General features: G+C 44.4%; 2 protein-coding genes and 1 non-coding gene across 3 annotated transcripts; 2 read left to right on the forward strand and 1 right to left on the reverse strand.

The window, feature by feature from the left end:
- Positions 1–339: 339 nt before the first annotated feature.
- Positions 340–7,260, forward strand: dnajc5ga (DnaJ (Hsp40) homolog, subfamily C, member 5 gamma a). The gene is made up of 7 exons (XM_052052095.1): positions 340–553; positions 2,779–2,941; positions 3,377–3,590; positions 3,703–3,859; positions 4,460–4,674; positions 4,889–4,916; positions 5,380–7,260. The coding sequence occupies exons 2-5, from the start codon at positions 2,793–2,795 to the stop codon at positions 4,669–4,671; spliced, it is 732 nt and encodes a 243-aa protein (XP_051908055.1). The 5' UTR covers positions 340–553; positions 2,779–2,792; the 3' UTR covers positions 4,672–4,674; positions 4,889–4,916; positions 5,380–7,260.
- A 157-nt stretch (positions 7,261–7,417) lies between these two features.
- Positions 7,418–9,768, reverse strand: LOC127591856 (dynein regulatory complex subunit 4-like). Its single transcript, XM_052052094.1, has one exon. It carries the CDS (start codon positions 9,425–9,427, stop codon positions 7,613–7,615), a length of 1,815 nt encoding a protein of 604 aa, XP_051908054.1. The 5' UTR covers positions 9,428–9,768; the 3' UTR covers positions 7,418–7,612.
- Positions 9,769–9,918: 150 nt separating this feature from the next.
- Positions 9,919–9,990, forward strand: trnaa-ugc (transfer RNA alanine (anticodon UGC)). Its single transcript has one exon. It is a non-coding gene; the product is annotated as a tRNA-Ala (tRNA).
- Positions 9,991–10,134: the final 144 nt, after the last annotated feature.

The raw sequence follows: 10,134 nt of genomic DNA on the forward strand, positions 1-10,134 counted from the left end.
GGGCAGGACAGGATCCTGATGTCAAATAATAAGCCACGCCCCTTAAAGGCACACGAATTCACAGGTAAAATGTGTAATTCTCGGATTAATTACACAAATTACCGCGAGATATTTTTGCATCCATTTTGTTGAGCATTTGTTGTGAGGGTAGCGGGCGAGGTGGCAACTATCCCTGATTCTAGTTAATTTATTTTGTCATAGGAAAATAATTTTAATTTGATAATCCCTACTATAAATGACATTGGAGTTAATTCTAATCTCCACCTGTCTTTTATTTTTCGCTCATTTTTGAACTCCAGCGAATGCGACGAGTGGCAGGTGACGAACTTTTCCGTTGTGACATTGAACGCGTCACGACGTCATTCCCTGGAAAGATCTTGAGAGCGAGCTGTCATTTCACCGACTCGGTTCGGTTAAGGGTGCCGCCGTATGAACACTCGACCCCGGCTGACCTTCCCCGCGCGGCACCGAGCCCATGACTGGGTGTCCGGACACTAAACCAGATGATCCAGGTAGCATCCTGGCGAGACACACCGCGCACAGTTAACATCAGGTAACACACGCACACCCAAACACACTAGTTAGCATGATGCTAACCGGTCGAGGAGAGGCCTTTTCCATTCAAAAAAATATTTTTAAAAATCGTGACAGTTAAAGTTCCATTTGCGCTTCAAACTGGCTTGTACAAATAAAGTGGCGATTATTTTAGTTTTTGTTTTAAGTTATTGTTGAATATCCATGTCGACACTTTAATGCCACCGGTGAGAAGAAACGATGTAAAGGCGCCTAACGTTGAGATGTCTGTCGAATTTAAGATGATACTTTTTGGTTTAAAAACATTTGATCAACAATCCTTCCTGGCGGTTTTACCGCACACTTTAGTCGGGTGAATGTTTAATTGTGAACGATTCTAAACCGGTTTGGTAGGACCATCAGATGGTACCACAAAAGTAGTTGGGTACCATCTAGGACCCGGATAGTTATTTATACAAGTATCATCACCATACTGCATTGAAGTTCTCACTAACAGTGATTTGTCTTCAGGGGGAATAATAGAAAGTATATAATTGTCAACGTGCCGGGAGATTAACATTAGCCGGAGGATTAGGTCTAGCCAGGCAAGGGCATGTGCGAAAATGACCAGCGTCAAATCTGTCCGCCACAGTTATTTCCAACGCATTAGTCAACAATTTACCCCTCGGTGGAATCTTTAAGGTTAGCCATTCGTGCTTATAACGGATTCAAAATTATCACAACGAGCTAATTAATCGGGCGAGCCTTGAGGCTTTGTCACCTCGCAGGCAGGCTGCACCGTCCCCCGCCTCGTCGATCTGCCAATCATCAGCATCAGCAGCACCTAATTATGAAAGCCACTCAAGTAGGCGCTTAATCACCTTGTTTGTCTGAACAAGTGAGCCAAAATTATGAAGAACAGTACACTTGTATGAACTCAGCAATACAAGTCACCTGATTTATGAAGGATTTCGAGACTCAAGGCTTAAATTGGACCATTTTGTTGTTTAAGCGTTGTGCAGGTGAAGCATGGCGAGCCCTTGAAAATATTTGCATCTTAGAAGCACCAAAAATCTGGGTCGGAATTTTATCAATGTGACTCAATGGCATGAGCCCAACAGATTAATAAAACAGCAGAGATTAAGCCTTTCTACATTTGTACATATAATTCTGGGCTGTTATGGTGACTCTGCACCTCTAATAACGGAACGTCTTAGTATTTTGTTAAGAGTGGAGGTTCTTGAGGTTTATTTTTAGAAAATATTTCTTTGGATATCTTTTTTTATTTTTATTTTTTTTGCTGCTTTTCAAAATGAGCTAAATTTAGCTGCTCAAATGTTCAAAAGACTCAAAACAACCACATACAAATGCACCGCTCCCTGTCATCTATCTGATTAATTGGTGCATTGCATAGTAGTAGTAAGAGCACATTAATGATGTTAAATTAGTTGTTGGTGCCCGTAAGCACAGCCATCTGGGCGTGTGTGTGTGTGTGTGCCACGGGGTTGATTAAAACAACAGCCTTCTTGATCTGTCGTCTTTCTCTCTCTCTCAGTTCAGCTTTTCATGACTGATACGCTTTCAGAGGGCAAAGCGGCCCAGGAATTCCCGCGCCACACTTCTGGCTGAATGACACCTTTTTTTGTGTGTGTGTGTCTGTCTGTCTGTGTGTGTTTTTTGTGACCTTGTGACCAGACGCTGATGCACCTGCTCATTAAGTGAGAGGTCAGCAAAACGTACCGGTAATCTTCTTATCTTAATGACGCGTGTGTGTGTGTGTGTGTGTGTGTGTGTGTGAGATACACTCGGTGGCTACTTCATTCGGCACACGCTCTGACGACCAGTAATACAAGAGCTCTATCGGTGTCGCAAATTTCAAAACATTTTGCTCTCGTAAATATTGGAACTGGATATCATTTGTAATGATGTAGAAATAAATGGGCAACACGTCTTTGGCGGCTGACGCCATGTTTGCGTTCCCCTGGGCTCATTTCTTGATACACACAAAACAATCTATGCCTTGAGGATGGAAATGAGCGGTCAAATCCTTCCAGCAGCAATGCCAGTTGCTCTTTGCGATAGATAAAGAATTCATGGTTGGGAAAATCCACATATAACAGATTACAAATCCATTTGAGGAAGAAAAAAAAATGTGCAGGCGTCCACTGTAGCTCCTCTCTTCTGGCAGCCATGTTTTTCGTGTAAGCAGTGCACATACATCAGTGGGTTTCCAATAAATAAGTTTGTGTTGTTGTGGTCATGTAGAGTGGATGTGAGCCATGGCTAACCAGAACCCCCACGCCCATGCCCACGCCAACCCCCACGCCCCGCGGGCCCAGAGGAAGATGTCCACGGCGGGGGAGAGCGTCTACAAGGTCTTAGGACTGGAGAAGGGTGCCTCGGCTGAGGACATCAAGAAAGCCTACAGGTGAGCGCGCATGTTAATTCACAAAGGCTAAGACGACGTAATACTCAACCCGAGCAAAGTTTGGTACTGCCCACTCCACTCCCATTCTCCACTATAATATAAGATATCCTTTATTTGTCCCACACTGGGGAAATTTACAGCTTCCAGCAGCAAAAATGTAGGTAGAAAGAAGACAGAAGAAAAAAAAAACAACAAACACCGTTCAATTAAGTGCAATATAAACAAAATATTTTCATTTTTATTATTTATTTTATAAATATTTTTAATTTATTAAATATTTAAATTAATATTTATAAAATATTTTATATTTTCTTTTGCACTTTAAATGGCGGCTCGTCAGGCTCTTAACACCCTGACTTCAAACGTGAACTTTACCTATCCCTGAACTGAACCCCCTCCCCAGAGCTCGAAACCTTACTTTTCCTCTGCCGGCAGAAAGTTGGCGCTGAAGTACCACCCGGACAAAAACCCCGACAACCCGGAGGCGGCAGAGAAGTTCAAGGAGATCAACAACGCCAACTCAATCCTCAACGATGACACCAAGAGGAAGATCTACGACCAGTACGGCTCCATGGGACTGTACGTGTCCGAGCAGTTTGGAGAGGAAAGCGTCAAGTACTACTTCCTCATGTCCAAGTGGTGGTTCAAGGTGGGCACGAGTTCATCCGCATATGTATAAACTCCCTATCGGTGATTTGGGGAGATAACAGCCAATCAGAATGATCGATCGTCACCGAGGACCTGATGGCATTTGCGTGCAGGTTCTGGTGCTGTGCTGCACACTGTTCAGCTGCTGTTGCTGTTGCTGCTGCTGCTGCTTCTGCTGCGGCAAGTGCAAGCCGCCGGACGAGGACGACAGCTACCAGTACGTTGATCCCGAGGACCTGGAGGCGCAGATCAAGGCGGAGCAGGACAACGGTGAGCGTTCTGCGCCATAGATTGGATGGTAGATACCGTATTGGCCCGAATATAAGACGGCCCTGATTATAAGACGACCCCCTCTTTTTGAAGACTCAAGTTTGAAAAAAATACTTTTTGAACACTGAATAAATTTGTATACAGAAAATAATTACAGTACATCTGAAACAAGAGAGAAAAAGCATAGTGAAGTTTACACCATAACTGGTTAACCTGGCCGATCTTCGACCCACTTTTCTCCAGCTTGTCGCTACGTTTCTCCATTTTCTGTTGTCTCTTCTATTATTTTCGTCTCTTTTCTTTCTTACCGCTATTTTTATTTTTATTCTTCGTGACAGGGATTCGCATTGGCCTGGGGAGTCAAGTTCAGCATTCGTGTTAATGATATCTGGCGCCATCTAGCGTCGTGAATGGGAATAACGTCTAGACCCCTAATATAAGACGACCCACACTTTGTCTTATTTCAATGCAAAACAACACCATCTCATATTCAGGCCAATACGGTAATTGACGAGTTTACGCTGGATATGCCGAAATGTCGCACCACACCGTGGCCCCGATATTTTATTGAAGAGATTTTATTTTGATTTTCAAAAACAGGCAACACGGTAATCATAGGCCAGCCCACGTTTAGCGGAGGCGCCCAGACCCCAGACGACAAAAGCGCACCCATCCCGCTGCCCATGCCGCCCCCGCCGGCGCCCTCGTCCAAGTCCCGGTTGTCGCCCTCATCCCAGCCAGCGGCGACGACGGAGCATCGAGAGGAGGAAGAGGAGGAGAAGCCCCGCAAGAGTTTGCCCGACTCGAAATGACTCGTAAGAGCTGCCGCTTCGTATTGTGTGATCCGTTGCCTGCTCGCCGCCGACCTTCACGAAGCTTGTCCTTGCGTTCGTTCCACTGACTGAATGCCGTGCTTCAATTATTCAATTGAAACATAACGACGTGTGTGTGTGCACGTGAACAACTCGGTAGATACGTTCCCCTCATGCGTTTGATAACGAATACGCTCCATGTGCTTTCCTCCCGCAGGACGATGACAATCAACGAGAGCAAGCAGGTACACTATCATTTACACCATTAATATTATTGTCTATTGTCTAATTTTTCTTTTTTTTTTTGTTTTATGAAAATAATTTGTTCAATTGACAGTGCTTCAATGTTACAAGCCTTATTCATTTTTTTTAAAATTCATCAATGTGGGTTGTATTTTCGCCTTTATTGTAAGCTTAACCGAGAAGACCAGTTAAATGCTTTTATTGTTTATTGTATTAGATTTTTTTTTAATGCTCGTGTTGGTTAAAAAAATCACATTTTAATCTTCTGCATGGCAAATAGTCCTTAGATTTTAAAAAAACGAAGCATTACAGAAAAAAATAATGCTCTCAAAAGTCAAAACTAAATATAAACGGACTATCATGAAAATTCCAAAAGGATTATAACCCAGATTAGCATGTGATTTATCTCCATAGTCTCTTTATTGATTCTGAGTTGTAATGAACGACTTTTTCCTCCCTGGCAAGCCCCCTTCCTTCCCATGCGGCTCGCACCGGACCACCGCCCTGATTCCCCACCTGCTGGCCCTCCTTTACGGAAAGCTGCTTCTTGTTGTTCTTCTGTGGACCTCCCGCGTCTTTCTTCCTCCATCTCATCTCCACACGGTGCTGTTTTGTTTCCCGGGAATGAGCAGGAAATGACGCGACGCCGTTCAGAGGGGAACGGACCACTTTCCTCATCACCTCCTTTGTGAGCCAGGGACTGATGGAAATTTTAACGTGCATGCTTTTTTTTTTTTTAAATCATAATGCATGTGCGCTGGTTCTACAGAGACATGCAGAATCTGCTCCCAAATACTTCTTTTGTTTTGCTTGTTTTTGTGCCACTCACTGCAAACAAAAGTATCAACCAGCAAATGGACCGAACCACTACAACGGACTGTAAAGGAACGGAACTTTTCCTCCCAGGAGCTCCATGTAGCCCTACTGACAGTCATAAGATCTGCTCTGTGCCAGCAGGTTTTCTCTGTTGCCATTAACATTATCATTGCAACGGCATCCCAAATCCTTTCACAAAAAAAAAAACACTAAGAGCTACTAGTAGTGATGAACGGCCCCACGCACGTTTTTTTTATTTTATAGTATTTTTTTTGGGGGGGGGGGGCTTGCAAATGACGGTCAAATTAGAATCTGTCCAAAAAAAAAAAGTTTGGTGTCACCCATCCAGGATATCGTGCCTGATTGGGGCTCATCTGGATGAATTTCCTGGAGTTTCCCCAAAATGGCTGCTTCAAACCAAAATGGCCGACTTCTTGATCAATTTCAGGGTACTTGACACTTTTCAAGAACAGGTCCAACCAATTTGGTCTTGATTGACGAAGCTGCACCCCCCCCCTTAAATTTCCCAAAGTTGAAGTAGCCCAAGATGGCCGACTTCCTGTTCAATAGAAGCGATTCCAAGAGGCCCTCGTCATTTCCACCTTTGACACGGCTTACACTAAGCTAGTTGCCGTCGCTCTGTTTACATTACAAAACAGTGTTTTTTCAGTTTCTTGTCAGAGGAATCTTAATCTACTCCTGAATGAAATTGTCCCCCCCAATTCTGAAATCAATGCCACATTCTAGAACATTCCTGAGCGTGTTGTGCCTTGAACAAGAAGTACAGCAGACCCTTGAGGAAGAGCCTTTTTTTTCTCCCCACCTTTCAGAAGTGGCAACCCAATTTTCGACCCCAAACCGATGTCATTATAATGGCAATGATGTTAAATGTCACTATGCAAAACCGATCGCCCATTTGTAACCAAACCAGCATTTTTCAGTTGAGCCATTATCATGTTGGAAACCGCAAGGAAAAGAAACCTTTCCAACATTTGAGATCATTAGTCAGAGTAGTTGTTGTTGTTGTTGTTAGTCATGTTTGTATTTACGCTGCCGAAGAGCACAATTTGAAGTTCGCTGCTAAAACGGAGCTTAAACTTGATGAGTTTTTAGACATTTAAACTGTGTAAATGTTGCTCATTCCAAACAGTATTGGAGGAAAAACAAAAAGACACAGCCAACATTTTGGTCATTTATGACATCATCAGCAAACCACAAAAAATGCTTATTTTTGTTGTAAATAAGTAAAAAAAAAAAGACACAGGCTTGCTAACATGTTTTTATTCATGTGTTTCAAGTGTAAATAATTTTTATTTCTGTGTCATGTGAAAAAGAAAGTTTGGCAAGTGGCACTTTGCTAACCTGTTAGCATTTTTATGGTCAGCCCGCAGCTAAAAGTTCGGACATCTTTTCTTTCATCATAAAAAACGACAAAAATACATTTCTTTGAAACAATAAGCTGGCCGAATTAAAACTGACCATCTAAGTGTTTGCTCTGCAATTTGACCAAATTAAAAAATAGAGAATTTTTTTGCATGTGTTTCACCTCCTGGCCTGTAGGTGGCACCTCTTGAATGTTCTTCTCTTTTCAGTCTATTTGTGATGCTAGCATATAAACGGTGCAGCTTTTAATGTTACCTTCATCAAAATAGCCACCAATCAAGAATTGTAGCTGGGGGGGGGGGGGTTGCCGCAGTGAAATTGGGATGTTTTAGGGGTTCTTTGCTGTGGCGTGTCAAAATTTAGAAAACATTTTTCCTAGGGACTTTAATATGGGAACATACAGGGGAAGATGAATATATTCCTCCATTTTGTTATGTTTTATTGTTTGTTTGTTTTTTTTTTAAATAAGGGAAAAACGACCAGATGGACACAATACTCGTCACATTTGGGCGCGCTGCAGCAAAGCTCCTTTCACGCTCAGATTCCGGTCGGAGGCTAATTTCTGCTTCTCCAGCTCCTTGTTGGTCTCTTTGATTTTGCGATGAAGGCCGTGCAGCTCGTGCGTCTTGTCGTTCAAAATCAGGATGAGCTGCGTCCTCCTCTTGGTGGCCACCTCGGCGTGACTCTGCAGGAGCTCCTTGCTGTTCCTCAGCTGCTTGTCCAGTACCGGATCAAACATCAAGGAACTTAACCTGTTTTCCGAGGTAGCCCGCGGTTTTTTGCACGCGATCCTCACGACTTCCCCCATCAGGCCGCCCATTGGCTGCCGGTCATCCAGGAGGTAGAGCGGCGACTCCAAAGGCAGTGGAACGGAATCTTGTACGCCTTTCCCGGATTCGGACTGCTTTGCCGCTTCAAGCTGCCATGAGACTTTTTGGAGCTTCATCTTGGCTTGGAATACCTCGTCGATCTTCTCGTTGATGAGTTTAATCAGAGCCGTCCTCTCCTTGACGGCGGTTTCCACGTCTCTCAGAAGAAGCTCCTTCACGTTTTGCAGCTGCCAGGTGACCGTTTGGTTGAGTCTGGTTTTCCGGCTCCAGTGTTGCTCCTTCGAGTCCATGTTGTCCACCGCTTGGATCACGGGTCCACCCGTGGCGAGGAGGTCGATACCGAAGAGTCGCAAGCAAACCAGAGATTGGAGCTTGTGGGTTTTTTCCGTCAGCGTGGCTAGTTTGGCTTTTAGCTCCGCGTGTTCCTTTTCGGCTCTCTGCTGGATGTCCAGGATGTTTTCGGGGAACTTAGCGCGCATCTCGTCCATGTCCCGCTGGAGTTGCTTGACCCTCTGCTCGCACGCGTCGTAGTCGCGCTTCAAGCGCTTCAGCTCCAGCTGTTTGACGGTTTCGTTGGGGTGCTTCTTCATGATGGGGTTCCTCAAGAGTTTGCGGATTTTGATAATTTGCGCCTGGACTTTTTTTTGCTCTTGTTTCAGCATCTTGACGTCCATCGATCCATCCACGCGCTCTTTTTTGTTCTCCTCAGTGGCGACAAAGACTTGGATTTGTTTCCTAAGCTTGTCCTTGTGGAGCAGGTCCTTCTTCTTGCACTCATTGAGGAAGGCGTCAAATTCGCTGTAGCGTTTGTCGTGATCTTGTTGCAGACTGTGGATGAGGCTACTCCAATAGTACTCCCTCTCGCTCAGTTTGGTCTTCTCCTTGTTGGTCAGGTCATGCTGGAGGAGCTCCAGTTTCTTCTTGTACTTTTGCTCCGTTTGCAGGAGCTTCTCGTTCATCTCCTGTTCTCTCCTGGCCATTTCTTCGTTATGCTTGGCCTTCAGCGTGCTGACCGTGTCCTCAATGTCCAGCTGTTCGTCCAGTATCATCTCGGCACGCTCCTTCTCGTAAGGCTTGACCTCCATGTCGTCGACCTTAAGCACATGTTTTTCAAAATCTTTCTGGTGCTTCTTGAGATCCTCCTTGTAGAGCTTGATTTCTCCCAAGTACTCTTTGATATCCTGTCGGTGGTTGAGCTCGTCCGTCTCGATTTCGTTGTACAGGTTGACATAATCGGCGTTGGTCTCCTCCAGCTGTTGGCCCGTCACCTCCCAGAAGGTGCGGAGCATGTCCACTTCCAGCTGGAACTTGTTCCTCTCCTTCATTTCTGTCTCCACATCTTTTTGGAGCTGTTCAACTTGTCTTATGAGGGCCTTCACCTCCTCTGGTAATTCTGGCGGAGGCTCGGGCTCCGCTGGTGTTTTGGGCGTCTTGCGCCCCTTCTTGCCCTCCTTTTTGCCTCCTTTGCCTTTCTTGGGAGGCATTTTTTACTCATAAAAAATAGTATACCTTTAAGAATAGCTTATTCGTTTACATATAGCAGGAAACAGCCAAAATCCCTCGCACATGATGGAACGGTGCCGTCCTTTGAACATGCATGACACAAGTGACATCATTAAAGCTTTGCCTGACTGCTTAAGTCGTGCCTTTTTTTGCTTCCTTTCGACAAGTAAAATACGTGTCATGGCTACCTTTAGGTTCATCTTCTTTATTTTGGCACGAGTGTAAACATGTCTCACTCGCAATCGGGAGGTTCAGCGTTCCAATCTTTTAATGTGGAGTTTTCATGATGTCCCTCCCTGTGTTTGTGGTCACTTCCCCAAGTCTGGTCGCATTCCAACCGTTATGACTGAAAACCATACAAATCTATTATCAACTAATGTTACGATGATGTCTTTACCCCTCCCTTTTAGACATTTCGTGAAAGCTGTTATCTATTATGTTAAAATTATGTATTTTCACTGTATATTCGTAAGGGGATGTAGCTCAGTGGTAGAGCGCATGCTTTGCATGTATGAGGCCCCGGGTTCGATCCCCGGCATCTCCACTCCTTTTCCTTACCGTAATCAAAATTCGATAGTCTTGTCTACCATTTAACACCACAAACAAAACATGACCTGGAAGCCTCCATCAATTTTGTTTTAAACATTTGATCTGCGGCCCACTTCACTCTCTTTTTAGCATGTTTGGA

Source organism: Hippocampus zosterae, chromosome 19 (assembly GCF_025434085.1).
Source record: "Hippocampus zosterae strain Florida chromosome 19, ASM2543408v3, whole genome shotgun sequence".
In the NCBI taxonomy this organism is placed as follows: Eukaryota; Metazoa; Chordata; class Actinopteri; order Syngnathiformes; family Syngnathidae; genus Hippocampus; species Hippocampus zosterae.

Coding starts and splice junctions, on each gene's coding strand:
- dnajc5ga (XM_052052095.1), top strand. CDS start 2,793: ATGGCTAACCAGAACCCCCACGCCCATGCCCACGCCAACCCCCACGCC. Junction 2,942..3,376: donor GACATCAAGAAAGCCTACAG/GTGAGCGCGCAT, acceptor CTCTGCCGGCAG/AAAGTTGGCGCTGAAGTACC. Junction 3,860..4,459: donor CAAGGCGGAGCAGGACAACG/GTGAGCGTTCTG, acceptor TTTCAAAAACAG/GCAACACGGTAATCATAGGC.
- LOC127591856 (XM_052052094.1), bottom strand. CDS start 9,427: ATGCCTCCCAAGAAAGGCAAAGGAGGCAAAAAGGAGGGCAAGAAGGGG.